Genomic DNA, 20,964 nt, shown 5'->3' with positions numbered 1-20,964 from the left:
TTGGGGTTTAGAAACAGGCATGCAGCCACTGCTTTCAACAGCCAAGAAATCAACTATATTTTTCCTAACGATTTATCAGAGTTGCGATCCCAGATTCGAGAAACCAGAATAAAGGCTGACGGACAGGGCATGTTTAGGTGCCCTTGAGTTTCTTTGGGGCTGCGGTGCTGTATGTGTCTGTAAAACGCTTTGAGTTTTCTCTAGCTATTTTGGAGTCACAAGTCTCCTCCTTATGTAAATAATCATGACATATGCCTCTGCTTATTGCTGAGCCTGTGAGGGTTGGAAAGTGGGTGGAGGCTGATTGCAGGCTTCTGTTGTGTGTTCATGAGTGTGTTATTTATGTGAGAGTCATTAAATCCCTCTGTGTCGGAGTGTGCCTGTGTCTTGCATGCTGACAATGATTGCATGCTTAGAGTTCTGCATCTCTGCCCAGTGAGAGGAGAAACTGCAAGGTAGCCAAGCCACCTTGCGCAGTACGATGGGGGGACAGCTAACCAGAAGCACACTATACGGTAAGGAGCTGGCCAGCAGCACTGATGTTTAGACAGCAAATTCTTAATGTTGGGTAGATTTCATGCCCTTTGCCTAACCCTTCCGCAGCAGGGGACAATATGGCTCAGAAAGGTAAGCCGAGCTACAGCAAAGAAGCTGTAGTCTCTCCTAACTGATTCTCACTTGGTGCCTTTTCCTTTAAAGAGAAATCTTCTTGCCAGAGATGTTCTTTTTAAATGCAGAATCCTTAGACGGCTCTCTATGTGTGTGTTTTATCTGATCTAATTCGATATGTCGCTTTTGTTTTATTGCTTCGGACAAATATTTGTCTGCAGAGCACTGCTTCCTGCTCTGATACCCTGTAGGGAAAAGAGAGAGAGAGAGAGAGAGAGAGAGAGAGAGAACAAACAGTTTGTGGCGTTGACATGAAGACAGTTTACAGGGCTTTCAGAGGAAACATTCATTTCAGAAAATGGATCAGGGTTTCATCTTTTTAAGATTCCTCCGATAGTGGGATTTTGCGCTCTGTGTGTAAAACTGTATTTGGTTTACAGCACAGCTGGAGGCTTGAAAAGGCTGCTTCATTGTAAATCCATTTAGTACAGTATGCTGCATGTCTTTGTAGGATAATGGACTGGAATGCATAGGAGACGAGGGTGCAGTATTGCAGTGTTCCAAGCAGGTTAATGCAGAGAATGAAAAACTTTAGGATGTGGGACAAAATCATATGGCGTCTGCATGCTTTTATATGATTCAGCGAAGGGAACCTGTATGGGTGCTGTCATGGGCAGGATGCTACCATAATTTCAGACTCATTGATTTCAGTGAAAGAGTTAACCAAATGCTTAACTTATTTTCATCAAAGTTGATGGGGACAGACAGGGCTTAACTGTGACTGGATGGTGCATAATAGGGTTCATACAAAACCTCTTTATTCTTTTGGGTTATTATTTCTCTTCAAACTTTTTTATGTTGAGTGATAAAGTGCTTTTTATCTAAAACATTTGTTCATGGGGGCCCATAACTCAGTTTCAATACAGGAAAATAACAGAGTAGGTTTATATTGAAACTGCGCCTTTGTACAGAAGTTGTGACAGTGCATATGATATATAATTTTGTTTTCCAATATGAGATGTTGGTAGGATTGTTCTCATTTGTTGTGTTTCCATACTTCATTACAGTCTTCATACAGTAAACCAGCCTACTAGCTTATTTATTTATCACTTGCAGTGGATTCTGACGACAGTTTTAATCGTTTGCTTTTCATTGTCCAACCAAGTTTTTGCCCTTTCCCCCCAGTGTATCACATGTCACGTATTGTTTGCAAAATAACGTTTACGTATTGTCATAACAAAAATGAGAAATCCAGCAAGAAGGGTTGGATTTTCTTCTGCTGTTTAAAACCATCAATCTGTTGGTGAACTTCGCGGGGTGGGGAAATCTTGACTGAATAAATACTCCCATGGGTCTGTGTAAATGTATATGATTCTGCTTGGATGCAGCAGTCAATGGCTACTTCTGTGTAGCGTAGACACCCAACAACTGCACTGCTTTCATTCTCTTGGCTTTATTCATTCTGGGGAGGGGAAAAACTTAGCTTAGAAAATAGGAGGTACAGAGACATACTAAATCTACCACCATAGAGGGGAAAGAACTATAAAGAAATCTACATACACAAGAAATAATAGCTACAAACTGACCACTTATGAAAAACCATGCTAGAAATAAAAAAACAAGAACTTTTAAGACTCTTACAGAAGCAAGAGAATGAAGAACCTCATTGGGTTCAAGTTGGAGTTGGATATGTTTATGAAGGGGGCATCTTTGTTTGCGGCATAAGATACTGCTACAGTTTGAAATAGGAGGTTGGTTGCATGGCACGGAATGGTGCCCAGCTACAATTGTTTTCCATGGAAGACTCAATCAATAAAATTTACTTGCAAAGAGTCCTGGCTGATTTTCATATCTTGGATCAGGAAGAGATTTCCACTAGATTTCATTGCTTCATAAGTCTGGATTTTGGGGACATGGAGGCTTGCTTTTCCATGTATTTGGGCCTGTGTACTTACTCAATTCATATGAAGCTATCTGTGCTGTAGGAATCTTCTTGTAATGCATCTGCTTTCTGCTTGATTTACAGTACGTTCTGGATTACGCAGACTAATCCACTGGGTTAGAGGTTGTCCTGGTTTGCCTTTTCCAATTTATCTTGTCTCCTTAACTAATGTTCTGGCACAGAATCCTAGCCCCAGTGCATTCTTCCTTGCAGAATTTACACAGAAGTAGAGCTATAAAATAAGTTCTTCTAGAGCATTGTCACCTACAAAGAAGTAAACAGTGTCTCAAATTTCAGCCATCTACCATTTACTAGAAGCAAAAAATCACCACAAACATAAACAAAAATACAAAGAAATCTTACTGGTTTTTGCCATTGGGTGCTTTTTTGTCCCAGCCAATGGGAAATGTTGGGGTAAAACTTTTCAGATAAAGACTGATCCAGGGAAACAAATGTACAAAACCTGTAAAATATTTTCATTCTGAAAACACCCCCCCCCCCAAAGAGCATGGGACATTTTAAAGAAACCCAAGAAATCTTTGCTCTTTGTCAGTGGGGTGCTTTTTTTGTCTCAGCCAGTCAGTGGAAAGTCCCTTGCGTTTTTTAAAAGAGAACTTGATTGAAGAAAGTGGATTAAGTGGCTCTTTTCTTCTGACACCACTAAACGAGGCATTTTGCTACTATGAGATACACCTACATTCTGGCAATGGTAGTAAAATATCCCCCAAACAGTTTGTGTTACGTTTCTTTGCAGTGTTGCATAATCAAGAACAGGAATATAGCGCATATTATTTTTTTCAGGGTGCTCTGGGGCTCCCCTTTTGTTTGACTCAGAAACTGCAGTTAGTTTAGAATGCTGCAACACAATTGCTAACAGGTGTGAGTCCCTGTCAACATATAACACCTGTGGTCAGAAATCTGTACTGTTTGCCAATTTAATACCGAGCCAGATTCAAGCTGCTGATGTTAGTATATAAAGCCCTTAACAACTTGGGACCAGCTAGATATTTACCTGCAAGATTGCCTTACCCCATGTATGCCCACTTGACTGTTTAAATCTGCGGAACTGCCATTGTTACAGGTACGACATAATACCCATTCAGCATTTGTAACAAATCAATCTTTGGAACTCCCTGCTTATTGAAATCAGGCAGGCATCTTCGCTGTACTCTTTTTGGCACATGCTAAAAACTTTTTTGTTCAAACAATTTCCCTGGATATGTAGAATATTGACATGCGTTTTTACTCTTGTTTCCAGTTTTCCATTGATTTTAATTATTTTTTGAATGTGACTAGAATAGATCAGAAAGACAGGAGGTACATTTCAAAAAACCAAAATGCATGATGAAAGGAAAACCATGATAATGAAAGGAGTCGGGGTTGATTCTTTTGAACAGCATGATCCTTTGTATGGATATTCAAAAATAAGTTCAACTGTATTCAGTAGGGAGTATTCCCTTAGTAAGTATGTTTAGGATTGCTGCCTAAGTCTTGGATCTTGTCATCATATACAGAATAGGTGCACAACAGGCAGAAACTGTTTAGACTATCGCAGACTAAACTTGGTGCAAACCGTGGTGATGCTTTGCATATGGAAAGTGAAGGAATATTACACGGTATATCATCCATTAGGGGAACGTATACCATTTGTAGAATGGATTGCTCCTCCCCTTGAAGTCCCTACACATCTGAAATCTACTCGGGAGGGTTGAGCAGACTGGGATAGGGGGCAGAGACTGTAAAGGGGAAGAGAAGAATGGGAAGCCCACTTGTTCAGTGCTGATTATCAACCACTGTTCTTTAAATGTTCAGTTTAAATTACCTAAATAACCTGAATGTGACATGGATTTGAAACACAACATGCCTACATGAGCATACAATTTGAATATATTGAAATGAGCCTAAGTGCATTAGTGTGTCTGTTACAGCAGCCGTCTTACCAATCACTGATAAACATAAATCATTTAACTACAAATGAGTGTGCTTTCTGCCTCTCCTCTAATGCTCTTAAAGCAAGTTATTTTGGGCTATAGTTGCATATTCAAACAACTTTTGTTCCCATTTTTAAAAAACTTGGATTTTGTATATTCTGTACTATTTGTGCTATTTTGTCCTATGTTTCGTTGGAATATACTTGGTGTAAGTAAGAAGGAATAATCAAGGAACTGTTCCCCCCACCCCACTTAGTCCTATCGTATAACTGATTTTGGTTCAGTAAGTAATTGCTGTAGAGCGTATCCATTAAATAAATTTTTAAAAAATAAAAATCAGATTGCATTCCTTTCAGGTTGCGAACGGAGCTCCGGAACGGATCCCATTCACAACCAGAGGTACCACTGTAGTTCTTCAGGAGTAGAAGGAGTGGCTTTGACTATGTTTTCAGTATAAATTCCCAGTGATGGAATAACATTGGGCATCTTGTTTGGGTAGACACATGTCCTAATTTGCAGGGAACAATCCTATTTCAAAGGCTTTCAGAAAACGGTCCTCTCTTTGAAAGTGGCCTCTATTTGAAGTCCAAGTCTAGCTTAAAAATAAGGAACCATAAGAAGGTTAATTCATCCCATCAAGTTTAGCACCTTGACAGCAGGCTTCCCTGCTGTGCTGAGATATATTAGATTTCTAATTAAACTATAGTCTTCATTTCTGAATGTGTGCATAAATCAGCACATTAAATAATATGCAAATTGGTGCCTTTTCTGGTGATTGGCTGACCCTTTTTTTGGTGATGCGTAAGTGACCACCTTCGTGTTGTAGCTGTGTGGATGAGGCCAGCTGGAGGAACAAAATGAAGTTGCCCAATAATTGTTTTATGAATAACCCTTCTTTGGATGGTAGAGAAGACTATTTACCTTAACATGAGATCAGGCAGAAGCAATAGCCATTAGTAGAGTGGAAAGCAGATGACTTGTTTCCCACCCTATAAGCTAACATTTGGTCTTGGAGGGAGGCACACGGTACTGCAATTATACCATTTATGGTAGCGGGTTAAAAGTTATTGTCTAGTATAACAGCTGTTCATAGTAAACATACACTTTATAAATGGAGTGCAGTGCAATGATATTGAAAATAACATACAAGGGAAATGCAGCCAGTCTTCAGCAGAGCCGGGAACAGACACCAAGGGTCTTGTTTCCCAGTTCTGTGTTTCTGATCACAAGAATGTATCATTTCTCTCTGAGTTTAAAAAAAAAGAAAGAATCAAATTTTAAGTATTAGATGTTTTTCTCATTGCATAGGGCACATTATGGATGTCTTTTTTTACCAAGAAAAAAAAATCAGGTAACTATTTCCCACAGAGATTTCTGCCTGTATGACTCTTCATAACATGAAAACAAGCAACAAGACAACCAACCTTTGTGATAAATGTTTCCTGTACAATTACCTCTTTTTAAAAAAGAAAAAAAACTTCTTTTGATGAAAAGTGGGATATAAATTCCTTAAATAAAAGCAAATAAAAATATTGTAAACTGCATATTTTAAAATTATGTATTAAAACACACACTCAGCATTGCTGTTTTGTTTAGGGTGCTTCCAGGCAGAAGTTTATTGTGGAGCTGGTGCCGCTCAAGATTTGGGCGCTACCCACATGATGTTGTCATTATCAAAATGCCAACTAATACTTTTTTTTAATTAAAAAACCCCTTAAATCCAAAGTTCCTCTTACAGTGGAAAATCCATTAAGTAAAAACAACCCATTAAATATCTACAGTTACTACTAATGTGGAAAGTCAAGGGGGCAGAGAGTTGTCATGTATGCGGTGATGTTTTTGTAGGTAGCCCCTGTTGCCCTACCCCACTTCAGCTTGCTTCTCACCTGAGCACAGCGTAGTCATTTTGTTTCTACTAGCCAAAAGGATACAAGTGCTCCTATTTCCATTAATTACTGTATGCAGAAGGCATGTCAGAATTCCAACAACTCAGTTTGGAGGAATTATTCTTTCACCATTTCAACATATGTGGGAGATTACCTTGGGACATTTTAAAATCATCACTATATAGATGTCTTGTGCAAGACCTGCTCATCAGAATTTCACTATAGCAAAATGTCAGGCTTGCCCAATACCTCCGTATTGAAGAAACCCAAATTGAAATGGGTTATCTCTCCAACCCCAAGCGCATGCTTCCGTTTTGGCCATTATGAAATGCAATTATGGCAGTCTTGCGTTCTTGTGCACTTCTTGTGTGGTTTTTTTGTTTTAAGTATGTGCACATAGGTACAAGAATACCTTAGTGCGTGCCCAGAATGGGGAAAGGGTGAGGGGGTGACAGTGGAGGATGAGGGGAACAGTTATTCAGCAGAGAGGCCAGAAAACATCATAGACCTCTCACTGATGTGCATGGGGGTGGGAGTCTAAAACTAAAAGTGGAATGGGTTGTTAATCACATGTCAATCATGCACAGGGAGGAACTTGGTCTGAATGACACATTTGCAACATAAAGCCCCTGTATGTAAACTTTCACAGAATCATAATATTATGGTTAAAGTTTATTTCAAATAAATCTTACATGGGAAACCAAAGAACATGCTGAACCAGACTCATCTAGTCTATCATCTTGTTTCCAACAGTTGGATAGCCATGACTCTTTCTTTTGTCCCTCAGCTGCTGATATTCAGAGGCACAGTGTCTTTGATGCTGGAGTTAGGACCTAGCTACGATGACTAGCAGCCTTACGCTTCATGAATTTGTCTAATCACATTTTAAGCCCATATGGCCATCACTACATCTTATACTGGCATGTTTCATGGTTTAACGGTGCTGTGTGAAGTAGTCCTTCTTGTTAATTGTCCTGAGTCTTCCAGTTTCATTGGATAAACCCCAGTTTCTGGTATTATAAGAAAGGGAGACCAGCTTCTCTATATCCACATTCTTCTCACCAAGCATAATTTCATACCTCTCTGTCACATCCCTCCTTACTCGCCTTTTCTCTAAACTAAAAAAGCCCCAAACATTGTAATTGTTCCTCATAATGGAGTTGTTCCAGTCCCCTCATTATTGTGGCTTCCCCTTTCTGCACCTTTCCTAGCTCTACAGTCTTATATTTGAGATGTGGTGATCAGGGCTTTGCACAGTATTCCAAGTGTGGAATACCACATTCTGCAACAAACCAGCATTTTCGTTTGTTTGCAGAGACATCACAAGACTCCACATAGTGATGACTGAAATGTATACAGCAAACTCTGCCTGGGTGGGGAGCTGCCAAAAGCTACGTTTTGCCATGATCTTTATAGCTACGTGAATTGGCCCTCTGCGTTGATTTATGAAGCTTGAGCAACATTTTAAATGCCACAGTTGGACTGTTGACGTTTTGTTGTCTGAAATAGACAAGAATTCATTTCCCTTCCTACCCCTTTATTAGTTTACGTAGGAAAAAGCTGCAGCAATATGCATGCATGGATGTGAATAACTTGCACATATCTTCCAGGGATTTTCTTGCCGGTCATGGTTCACAATGAATTAAGATTCTGACAGCAGTGCAATTGGGCATGCATATCCTTCCCACTTGGGCATTAACCTCACTCTGTAAACATGATATCCACCAACAAAGTATTGGTGACAAACAGCAGATTTTGTTATTCAGCTATGTTACCAGTTATATCAAGCACCTCATTTATAGTTTGGAAACTTATCATTAACAGCAGAAAATCAGTGTACGGGGACGACGACCCCAGGCCAAATTCAGCCCACCAAGGGCAGATTCACACCATACATTGAAAGTGCAGTCAACACTCATTTAAAACACATGACTTCCCCCAAAGGATTCTGGGAACTGTAGCTTGTTAAGGGTGCTGGGAATTGTAGCTCTGTGAGGGGGATACCACATTCCCCGGGATTCTATGGGCGAAGTAATGTGCTTTAAATGTGCACTGGAGATGCTTTATGGTGTGGATCTGCCCCAAGTTTTTCTGTTTGGCTCTCAGGGTCAAATCTCTCTCTATACCACACACTCTACCCTTACCCCCCAGGCCACATTGAATCTGTTGTGTTTTATTCCCAGCTGCTCTGTGTCTTGTAATTTTTCCATCTTGTATGTTTGCTACATCATAATATCCTAACCTTTCTGGATTTAAACTGATCCCCATTCCATTTATCTCAGCATTTGTAGCTCAGACCCCAATTGTCTGCATATTTGTCCACCTCTGAGGCACATTTTCCTAATACAATTTGACTTGTAAATGTCTAAAAAGGGAACTGCCCAAGTTCAAAACACTGCCTCATTAAAATAAATAATAATACCTTGATAATGCCAAATGTTAACCTCACCACTGTGGAGATGCAGTTATTTATTTTAGTATTCTATTTTGCTCTGAATGGGTAAATAATCTACAAACACAGGACAGCTGAAATAGAGCAATATATATTGTTTCTAGACACTGCTGCAAATGTGCCAGGATGTAGATATCATCTCCCTCCCCACATTTGTCCACTGAGTATTGCCGTGAGATGAAGATGCCAAGGCTCTTCTTAAATATCTATATACAGCATGGCCTTTATATAGTCTGAAAGATGGTATTTGTTTGCTTTTCTAAAATCAGTCCATCTCAGGGCTGGATTAACTGATACAGAATACCCTGGGAAGAATGTTGAAGCAATGTTAACGTTTACTAAAAAGGGGGCTACCAGTGATTATGCTATAATCCTGCGACTTTGCCAGATTTCAAGTGAACATCTGAGGTTACTTTGAGTTGAATAGTAGAAGCAGCTGGGGAAAAAAGTGTTATGCTGTCCTTGTTTTTCTATATATATATACAGAAGGTGTTTACATGCATGTGGTGGTGTTAAAAACCATACTTTATCCGAATGGTTATCAAATATACTTTATTTTGAATACTTGCTGTAATTTAGGGCATATCTGCACATATGTATTCCAAAAGTTCCACTCCATGAAATTACTGCTATGAGAGAGAAACTCCTTTTGATATGCTTTCATATTGCAGATGCACAGTTCCCATTTGCTTCCCCAAGCAGCAAGAAGTTCCCACGATTCTGCTGCCTGCATTTGGCTTCCTTTTTCAGGAAGAGATCACTAGAGACTTTGGTAATTTATAGTATTTAATGTCTTCACAAATATGGAGATGGAACACAAGTGGGAGGCAAGCACCACAGCCTTTCTAGCAGGCACTAGACCCTAATACCCCAACACCAGTTCCCTAGAGCAGGGATTAGCCAAGGTGGCACTTCCAGACATTGCTGGACTTCCAACTCCCAACAATGTCAGATAGCATAGCCCAATGGTCAGGGATGACAGAGTCCAGCAATACACCACAGAGGCACCCTGAGATCCTTTCATCAGCAGCTCAGCCATCACTCTGTGCCTCTCAAAAAAAAGGGGGGGCAGGTTTTTCACATACAAACCTTCTGACAGCCCCTCCCTTCAGTTGTGGGGGATGGAGGGAAATCAAAAACACCTCCTCCAAATAGCTCTCGCATTCCAGGGATGTGTGTCACTTCACCATCTAACAACTAGTTCCCAGGAAGATACATGAGCCGTTTACCTGGAAATCCCCAGCTAAAGGGGTGACTGGCTTTACTTGGCCAGTGTTCATAACAATACTTGCACTGTTTTAGTGGGAGAAAGCAGTCTGAGAATAATTTTGAATTGTGGGAACAACTGGGGAGAAACAAACTATTAGGCTCCAGATCAGAAAAGCCCTAAGCTTGCTGTCACTCACTCACTCACTCACTCCTTCTTCCTCCTCCTCTTTGGGCTGTCTTCTGCCAGAGGAGATGCTGTAGCGAGCTGCTGGGGGAATGGGCTCCCACTATTCCTGCCACCAAGCTTTCCAAACAGAGAGAAAAGGAAGCAAGGAGGGGGAAATGAAGTTCTTCTTGTATGCATAACACACACCTCTCCCAAACACTGCTTCCTTTCCCCTTTCTTCACTATGTTTGCTGTGTAAATGATGCTATGAATTGCTTTGCTGTTTGTTGTGGTTGCCCTTTGTTTTCAGGAAACAAGTTGAAAGTACTGGGTTGTGCCTCACACCAGTTAATTCTACAGCAAGCTTGTTCTAGTACAGACTAATCTAGTGATTCTTTAGAGAGAAACTTTAAATAATGTCCGAACCATGACTCTTATGAGGTTCTGGACATCATGTGCACTTTTGTGTGAAGCTCTAGGCAACATTGTTTCTTGACTATTCACGTTTTGCACTCACTAACCAAGCTTCCTAGAGTATATCAATTCCCAGGTATCGAATGAGGAAGAAGAGAAATTTAAAATTACAGCAAGTGAAGTTCTGGCTTCAGACAAGCCCAGTGATTGCACATGGACATAAGGACTCTGCTTATTAATTAACTGATTAGGAAACTAATTGCTGAGGCAATACAATTTGTCTCAAAATACTTAAAATAAATTGCTTTGAAAATTAACCAGGTGTAACTGTTAATGCAGTACAGTGGTACCTCAGGTTAAGTACTTAATTCGTTACGGAGGTCCGTACTTAACCTGAAACTGTTCTTAACCTGAAGCACCACTTTAGCTAATGAGGCCTCCTGCTGCTGCCGCGCCGCTGGAGCCCGATTTCTGTTCTCATCCTGAAGCAAAGTTCTTAACCTGAAGCACTATTTCTGGGTTAGCGGAGTCTTTAATCTGAAGCGTATGTAACCTGAGGTACCACTGTATATCACTTCTGAAAGACTGACCCTGCACAAATATACATGAGAATGGTAAAGCTGGGCATTTGCCATGGCCCCAATTCCAGTAGAGGACCACTCACCAGTTGAGGATCCTGCCATTCCCAGTTTGCAGGAAGTATCCATTAAGACTGGATACGAGAGTTCCTAGTTTGCATGTCCTAATTCTTCCAGGTAAGTGGGGCCCCACTGAAGGTACTGTATCAAGGGCCCCCCAAATAATGCAGCCAGCACTGAGTGTACAACAGGGACTATTTGCTGAGCCTATAGGATGCTGTAGCACACACAGGTTGTGTGTTTATTTTTACTACACAGGAAAAGCAGAGAGGATGTGTGCTGGCAACAATTTGAGAATGGTCAGGTACATTTCTGTTTTACTGCTGGAACACACATCTGGCTTCTATCAGAACTGTGACAATAGATGGCATCTTGACAGAAAAAAGAAGCATATTCAGCTATTCTGAAGTTTCAGCAGCCAGCCACTGACCTTCATTTCTCATGACACTGGTCTCAGTTCTTGAATTGGAGAAAAGCACAATCTGCAAGATATTCCATTTATGCTTCATGTATAGTTTCCTCTCAGCTCATTTGCATTTAATCATGAGAGGACTGTCCTTTGGGACATGAAGGTGGTGTTAATGTTTGTACGCCATTCAAACTTCTTGATCAGTCTCTAAATTTTTTATCTCTCATGCCATAGTTAAAAAACTGAGCACATGCAAAGCAACCCATATAAAACAAATGAACAAAGACAAAGGTAGAAGAAACGAATGAACAAGGAACAGGAGGACACAAGCATATAGTGGGCAGCAGTCACAATGCCTAATGCATTCTTTCAGTGCACAGTAAGGTGAAGCAGGAAAACTGTAGCAATGCTACATCCAAATCAGTTCCTAAGTGCTTTCAGTGGAGAGGCAAGCCGGATGTGTTCTGTTGTTGTTGTTTAGTCGTTTAGTCGTGTCCAACTCTTCGTGACCCCATGGACCAGAGCACGCCAGGCAGGCCAGGATGTGTTCTACACATTGCCATTGAGCTGCATTGAATTGTGGATGTAGACATAGTCTGACACCCACATTGACACCTGTCTTCTTTGAGTGTTTTTTTGGTCTGGTTAAAGATTATGTAGGCCAGGTGAAAGCAGGTGCCATCCAACCCCATCTTCTAACTACTAAGGGATAAGTCCTAAGGACTTGTGAAAGGCAGCTAAGGGGCTGTTGGATTCCGTCAATCTCCATCTCTGCAAATGGAGAAGGAAACCTGCCATCAGAAGCCTCCATGGTGGTGTTGGAAAGTTCCACCACGCTTCTGCTGTTGACTCTGATGGTAGTATGAAATGAAAAGGCTGTGTTGGGAGAGGATTTGTGTGTGTGTGGGGGGGACCTTGAATCCACACAGAGTTCAAAGCCTTCTGGTTTTCCTGGCACACCGTTGCAAAGGGAGTAAAACTGCAGTAGCTCTGGGGCTAGCCTAGTTTTTTTCCTCCCATTGACACCAATGTGAGGGATAGGGAAAGAATGATCACTAAGTACAAAAAAAGGGTGAGGAAAGAAACTGCTCCTACCTTCTGCCCAAGCTGGGAGGAGCTGCTATTGATAGTGCCGCCCTACTGTTCACCACCTCAACCTGTGTCCACCACTCCTGTCCCTTCTGGGCCGACTTCTTGTTAAGGCACCTTCCTCCCACCAGCAGGGCCTTTCTCCAGGTGAGGTGCCAGGGGGTGGGGGGCATGTGTCTGCAGGCAGAAACTGGCCCCAGCAATGCACCTGAGGCTGAGCGTAGAAAATTTGTTTGCCCTCTCTGGGTGTGCTGAAGGAGGAAGGGCGAGTCGCTTGTGGGTCCTGCTAGCAGGCTTCTTGCTCAGGAGGGTGCTGCCGAGAGCAGTCTGAGAAGAGTGGAACCTCCATGTTCTGGAGCAGTCTACCTAAACTGGGCTGTGGGCCGTGGGTTAGGGGGCATCAGAAGGGAGCTGTAATAATCACTCAAAACAAGTTTGAGCACCTTGTGGTGAACCATCACTGCATCTGCCATTAGCCAGAAATCACTGTTTATTGACTGACTTTTTTTTCCCTTTAAAGCAATATGTTCCTCAAATTTTTTCCCCACTTGCCTTACTTGATTTGCCAGAGTTTGTGTTCCTTTTTGTTCTGCTCATTCGGACAAGATGTCCATTATTTTAAAAAAGAATAATTTTATTGAAACTTTTTGTGACTCTTAAAATGCAAAACAAGCAAACCCACAAGGAATCCTCCTTGCCTTTTATAGTTGCCTTGACTGTGTCTTCATTAACCACACTGGCATCCTCTTGGAGTTTTCCTAATCTGTGATCTATCCTAGTTTATATTTTTGTGGTTTTCAATAATCTCCAAGCATCCTGAAAAGATTCACCCCTATTGACTCTCCCTTTCAGTTGTGTTTCATGTCTCATCCCACTCTATCCCAAAGCAGCATCTCCCCGCCCCCCGCTCCCTGTTGGCTTTTTCTTGACTTTCAGAAAACCATACGATTCAGTATGGCCAACTTAAACCAACAACACACCCACCCTCATGCACAAACAAAGCCCACTGCAGCCAACCAAAGGCAATCAACCAACCCCTCAGCCACCCCAACCTCTCTCACCACAGAGGAAACATAAAAAGCGAATAGAAAGAGAACCTACCCAAGTGATGCCGACACAACACCCCCCATACACTAAGTAAAAGAACATAAGTTTTACCACCACACCCCCTCTTTTCTGTCCCCCCTTTTCTTCCCAACCCTATGCTGCATATAGCACCAGTGTCTCACAACAAATGTAACTGATCTGTAGAAAACACAGCCCGAAGAAAGAGACAATGCATGTGCTTTTGTAAATGAGGAAAACCTTTAATAAAAACAGACAGAAAACTCCAGAGTTTCTTTTAGGTCAAAAACATTGTTTTCTTTAGGTAAAGTTGATATTATTGGGGTGCAGGTTATGGAAGTTAAATTGGCCATGGGCTGCTAACTTGCCATGGTGCAAAGTTTTCATCCTTTAACATCACGCAACCCTCTCTACTTATGTGAAAAGCTGAACCTTTTAAAAGACTGTAGCAAAATTCCTCATAGTTCGTTTCCAGTGACTGGGGGGTTGGGCAGGGGGAGAGAAAAGAAGAATCTGTCCTGAAGTGAAGGTTGAGCTCACAGGCCAACATACTGATCTCATAAGTGGGAAAAGTCAGGGACCAATGTAATTCTACTTTAATGAGCCAGTCCTTTCTGTGTGGCCCATAACACAAGAAACACCACAATGATTCACAACTGTTCCTGCCCTTTAATCCATTGATATTGCCTTGTGTCATTCACACCCACTGAATTTTAACCATTGTTTTAATTCTTACGATGGTTCTGTATTACTCATTTATTATTTCTGTTCCGACTGTTCCCAGTTTTTTCCAGGTTTTTTGCATATTCAAAAGGCTTGGCTTTTAACATCTCTGCACCTAATTCTGTCTCATACTCTTACTGGAATTTAATAGGATAGGTTCCAAGTTACTGCAGTGTGCATGGAAAATGTGCCCAGGATAGGCTTTCCATTAAAATGTATTTAAACTGGAAGAGAATGCTGGCAGGTTTACAAGTATTCCAGAACTAGATCCCCAAATACTATGACTAGCATTTCTTCTTTCTTTCTTCCAAAAGATTAACTGCTGGTTTATATTTAGCAGCAGGAATGGGTTTTTTTTCTTTTTAAAGAAGTGTACTCTATCTGAGGCCCACTGAAGGAGAGCAAACAACTTTTATGTTGATTTGTAGACCATGGAAATAAAACATGGCCGTAAAATATTCACAGCTGGAATCTCCTTTTACACAACTGGTGTTTGAAGTGTGAATTGCTATTTACACTCAGTCAGCATGCAATTCTGGTGAAAGCTGCATGTTTAGTATGTCTGTATTAAATTACATTACTCTGTAAGACAGGAAGTGTAGACAAGTATTGATATTCTCCTTTCAAACATACCCTCCATCTTGAATGAAAATAGCATCCAATTGTAACTAAACATGGATGAAGGCCTGTTCCTTGATCTCAGGGACCATCAAGCAAAATTTGGTTATGATATCTTAAGAGGTATGTGAATGCAGAGGGGAAGAGGTACAAGGCCAAGAAATATTGCAGTCCAAAGCAGGGCACAGATGGTATCCCCTCCCTAGGGCCAGCACTTTAAAAAGTATTGCTGCACCACTCAGACATCAACTCCTGTCTTCATCTATGCCATGGGTAGGCAAGCTAAGGCCCAGGGGCCAGATCCGGCCCAATCGCCTTCTAAATCCAGCCCGCGGATGGTCCAGGAATCAGCGTATTTTTACATGAGTAGGATGTGTCCTTTTATTTAAAAGCCATCTCTGGGTTATTTTTGTTGCATAGGAATTTGTTCATATATGTTTTTTCAAAAAATAGTCCGCCCCCCTACAAGGTCTGAGGGACAGTGGACCAGCCCCTTGCTGAAAAAGTTTGGTGACCCCTGATCTATGCTGTCCTCATGGTGCCACCTGAGCAGGCCATCTCACTCTGCTGCTTCTGCCACTTTAAAGGTGCAAACATTTATTAATCTATTGTGGCATTAGCTTTTGTGAACTAGTATTCTCTTCCTCAGATGCTTTTGAAGCGTTATCCTCAGTTGACATGTCCTAATTCGGAGCTTACTGTCAGGTGCCAAATTGTGTAGAACAGTGATGGGCATCTAGGAGTTGGTGAACTCTAACTTCCACCAGCAGCAGACAGTGTGGCTAATGGTCAGGCTAATGGGAGACATAGTTCAGCAACATCTGGAGGATCACAGGCTCCCCACCCCAGTGTAGAAAGTTCTTTATATGGGGTTCCCAGTGTGAGAGTCCATTCTTAATGGTTTCCCGTCTGCTAAACAGGAATCTGACCAAATGGAAACTGTTTTCCTTAATGCAGTAAGCAACTGCAGTTGAAACCCTAAATGCACTTATTAGGGCGTAAGTCCCATTTAACAGAATGAAACTTACCTCCGAGTAGGCATGCATAGGATTGCCCCGAATCTTTGCCAGCATTTGTATGATAAACTTTAACTATAGCTCACTGAAGCAGCAGCACAGTCAGTGAAAATGTTGGCTTGCTGTGAAAAATGTGAGTTCTCTGTTGGGGATTATTAGGAAAGCAGTCAAATTTAAAACTGCCAATATCCTAATAACTTCGTATAAATCTATGGTGCAGCCGCACTTGAGTATTATGTACAGTTCTGGTCACTGCAACTCAAAAAGAATATTGTAGAAATGAAAAAGGAGCAGAAAAGGGCAAGCAAAATCATCAGAAAGCTGGAACGACACCTCAGTAAAATTCTTGTACAATGTTTGGGGCCTTTTAGTTCAGAAAAAAGGCAAGTAAAAAGGGAAACATGATACAGATGTATTAAATTGTGCATTTTGTGGAGAAAGTGGGGAGACAAATGCTTTCTCCTGTTCTCATAATATTAGTATCTAATGTGCTCTTGCCCTGCTTGTGGGCTATAGGCATCTGTCTGGCCAATGGAGAACCAACATTGCCTAGATAGGCTTTTGGTCTGATCCATCAGGGCCCTGCCTTCTTGCGTTCTTACATTTTGATATAATAATAATAATAATAATAATAATAATAATAATAATAATAATAATAATTTATTATTTATACCCCGCCCATCTGGCTGGGCCTCCCCAGCCACTCTGGGCGGCTTCCATAAAAACCAAAAATACAGTAAAATATCACACGTTAAAAACTTCCCTGAACAGGGCTGCCTTAAGATGTCTTCTGAATGTCAGGTAGTTGTTTATCTCTTTGACATCTGCTGGAAGGGCGTTCCACAGGGCGGGCGCCACTACCGAGAAGGCCCTCTGCCTGGTTCCCTGTAGCTTTGCTTCTCGCAATGAGGGAACCGCCAGGAGGCCCTCGGCGCTGGACCTCAGCGTCCGGGCAGAATGATGGGGGTGGAGACGCTCCTTCAGGTATACTGGACCAAGGCCGTTTAGGGCTTTAAAGGTCAGCACCAACACTTTGAATTGTGCTCGGAAACGTACTGGGAGCCAATGTAGGTCTTTCAAGACCGGTGTTATATGGTCTCGGCGGCCGCCCCCAGTCACCAGTCTAGCTGCTGCATTCTGGATTAGTTGTAGTTTCCGAGTCACCTTCAAAGGTAGCCCCACGTAGAGCACATTGCAGTAATCCAAGCGGGAGATAACCAGAGCATGCACCACTCTGGCGAGACAGTCCGCAGGCAGATAGGGTCTCAGCCTACGTACCAGATGGAGCTGGTAAACAGCTGCCCTGGACACAGATTTGACCTGTGCCTCCATGCACAGCTGTGAGTCCAAAATGACTCCCAGGCTGCGCACCTGGTCCTTCAGGGGCACAGTTACCCCATTCAGGACCAGGGAATCCTCCACACCTGCCCGTCTCCTGTCCCCCAAAAACAGTACTTCTGTCTTGTCAGGATTCAACCTCAATCTGTTAGCCGCCATCCATCCTCCAACCGCCTCCAGACACTCACACAGGACCTTCACCGCCCTCACTGGTTCTGATTTAAAAGAGAGGTAGAGCTGGGTATCATCCGCATACTGATGAACACCCAGCCCAAACCTCCTGATGATCTCTCCCAGCGGCTGCATGTAAATGTTGAAAAGCATGGGGGAGAGGACAGAACCCTGAGGCACCCCACAAGTGAGAGCCCAGGGGTCTGAACACTCATCCCCCACCACCACTTTCTGAACACGGCCCAGGAGGAAGGAGCGGAACCACTGTATGACAGTGCCCCCAGCTCCCAGCCCCTCAAGACGGTCCAGAAGGATGTTATGGTCGATGGTATCAAACGCCGCTGAGAGATCCAGCAGAACTAGGAAACAGCTCTCACCTTTGTCTCTAGCCCGCCGGAGATCATCAACCAGTGCGACCAAGGCAGTTTCAGTCCCATGATGAGGCCTGAATCCCGACTGGAAGGGATCCAAATGGTCCGCTTCTTCCAGGCGTGCCTGGAGTTGTTCGGCAACTGCTCGCTCTTTTTTTTTTTTTTTTAATAATATTTATTGAAATTTTTTCATAATATCTCCAATCTTACAATTTTGAACATCACTTATTTTAGCTTATCCGACCTCCCTCAACTCCTCTGACAATCATCCATACTTAATCTCTTATCTACACATTCCTTAATTATAATATTACCATTTTAATACATTTTCCATCCTCTTTTACATTTTTGCAATATTCCTTGTTTTTTCACAAAGCTTCTTTAAAACACACTAGCGTTATATTTTCCTCACATACAGTTTTCAAATAATCCCTGAATTTCCCCCAGTCCTCTAAAAACTCATAATCTCTCTGAAGTCTGATTTTCCCCGTTAGTTTATCAAGTTCTGCGAAATTTGTCAGTTTTTCTCTCCATTCTTCGATGTTTGGAAGTTCTTTCTGCTTCCACCTTTGGGCCAGCAATATTCTCGCAGCTGTTATTGCATATTGGAAGATTTTGCGATCCCTCCTCTTTATATCATTTCTAGTTATTCCCAGCAGGAAAGTCTCTGGTTTCTTCACAAAACTATATTTCAGCATTTTCTTTAACTCATTGTAAACCAGTTCCCAGAATCCCTTCACTTTTTTGCACTCCCACCACATATGTATAAATGTACCCTCCTTCTCCCCGCATTTCCAACATTTATTACAGATTTTGTACATTTTTGCTAATTTAGCAGGGGTCATATACCATCTGTATACCATCTTCATGGTATTTTCCTTCAACGTAGTGCAAGCTGTAAACTTCAAGTTTTCATTCCATATTTTTTGCCAATCTTCCAAATCTATACTATACCCTAAATCCCTGGCCCAATGGATCATTACTGCTTTGACTTCCTCATCCAACGTATACCATTCCAATAGAATTTTGTACATTTTTGAAATTATCTTACAGTCATTATTAACAATTTCTGTTTGAAATCTCGAATCTTTTTCCTTATATCCTCTTTCTTTCATATCCTTTTTAAACATATTACTTATCTGATAGTAGTGCAGCCAGTCAAACACATGTTCTTTTACTTGTTCGTATGGTTTTAATCTCCATTTCCCATCTTCTTTTACCACTAAATCTCCATAAGTAATCCAGTTACTTCTCATATTGATTTTCCTGACTCCCATAATCTCTAATGGGGATAGCCAGTGTGGGACTCCCATTTCCAATATATTCTTATATCTGTCCCACACTTCCAATAACGATTTCCGGAAGATGTGGTTTTCAAACGATTTATAACCCAGTTTCTTCTCTTGCCATAAGTACACGTGCCACCCAAATCTTGCATCGAAACCCTCTAAATCCAGCAATTTAGTATTTTTAAGTTTTATCCATTCTTTTACCCAGCAAAGACATGATGCCTCATAATATAGCTTTAAGTCTGGCAGGGCAAAGCCTCCTCTTTCTTTTGCGTCTGTTAATAATTTGTATTTAATCCTCGGCTTTTTGCCCTGCCAGATGTATCTCGAGATCATTCTTTGCCATTCCTCAAATATCTTTACTCCTTTTAATATTGGGATCATTTGGAATAAGAATAGCATCCTTGGGAGCACGCTCATCTTCACCATTGAGATTCTACCCCAAAAAGATAGTTTTAACCTTCCCCATCCCTCCAGATCTTTCTTAATTCTATTCCAAACCGGGACATAATTATTTTGAAACAAATCGATATTTTTTGGAGTTAACCATATTCCCAAATATTTAACCTTTTTAACAACTTCAATACCTATTTGTTGCTGTAGCATTTCAGTCCTTGTTTGGTCCATATTTTTAATTATAATTTTGGTTTTTTTCCTATTTAGCTTAAAGCCTGCCACATCACCAAACTTTTCAATCTCCTCTAACACTTCAAAAACACTATTCATCGGATCTTCCACCATTATTACTAGATCATCGGCGAAGGCCTTAACTTTGTATTCATTTTGGCCTACTGTCACCCCCTTTATCCTTTCATTTTCCCTGATTGAATTCAGAAAAACCTCCAAGACCATTATAAACAGCAGGGGTGAGAGCGGACAACCCTGTCTAGTACCTTTTGATATTTCGATTTCTTCTGTTATCACATTATTCACTATCAGTTTCGCCTTCTGTTCAGTATATATTGCCTTAATTCCATTCAAGAAGTCATTTCCCAGTTCCATGTACTCCATAATTTTCAACATAAAATCCCATGATACATTATCAAATGCCTTTTCAGCATCCACGAACATTAGCATTGCCTGTCTTTCGTTCCTAGCTGTCAGATATTCTAACGTATTTATTATATTCCTCACATTATCCCTCATCTGTCTGCCGGGAAGAAAACCCGCTTGATCCTCATGGATGGTTTCTTGTAACACCTTTTTTAATCTCTTCGCCATTATTCCTGCAAAGATTTTATAATCCGTATTTAATAGGGAAATCGGTCTATAATTCTTTACTTGTGTTTGGTCCGCATCCTCTTTTGGAATAAAGGTTATAAATGCATCTTTCCAAGTCCCCGGAATCTCTCTCTCTTTTAAGATATTGTTCATTACTTCTTTTAATGGTATTGTTAGTGCTGTTCTTAACTCTTTATAATACCTTGCTGTAAACCCATCTGGTCCTGGGGATTTCCCATTTTTTAATTCTGTAATCACCTCCTTAATCTCCTCATTATTAATCTGGGTATTCAGCCTTTCTGTTGCTTCTGTTGGAATCTTTTGCACTTCTTTTCCTTTTAAATATCTTTCTATTTTCCTCATACTGTTCTTCTCTTTATTCCTATACAAATGTCTGTAAAAGTCGA

The 20,964-nt window shown here is 41.3% G+C and overlaps 1 protein-coding gene across 2 annotated transcripts in view; it reads left to right on the top strand.

Annotated features, from left to right (window-relative positions):
- Positions 1-20,964, top strand: part of NEURL1 (neuralized E3 ubiquitin protein ligase 1) — a 136,278-nt gene that overhangs the window by 63,525 nt on the left and 51,789 nt on the right. Inside the window, exon 1 of one of the 2 annotated variants that reach the window (XM_053389315.1) lies at positions 332-515. The exons of the other annotated variant lie outside the window; for it this stretch is intronic. Within the exon in view, the coding sequence (XP_053245290.1) occupies positions 482-515 (34 nt within the window). The 5' untranslated portion in view covers positions 332-481. Of the gene's footprint in view, positions 1-331; positions 516-20,964 lie in introns of those variants that run through there. 2 annotated transcript variants of the gene reach the window in all.

The sequence above is a fragment of the Podarcis raffonei genome, chromosome 5 (assembly GCF_027172205.1).
Source record: "Podarcis raffonei isolate rPodRaf1 chromosome 5, rPodRaf1.pri, whole genome shotgun sequence".
Taxonomy (NCBI): Eukaryota; Metazoa; Chordata; class Lepidosauria; order Squamata; family Lacertidae; genus Podarcis; species Podarcis raffonei.
The sequence above is the reverse complement of the archived record's forward strand: the minus strand, read 5'-3'. Positions and strand labels throughout refer to the sequence as shown.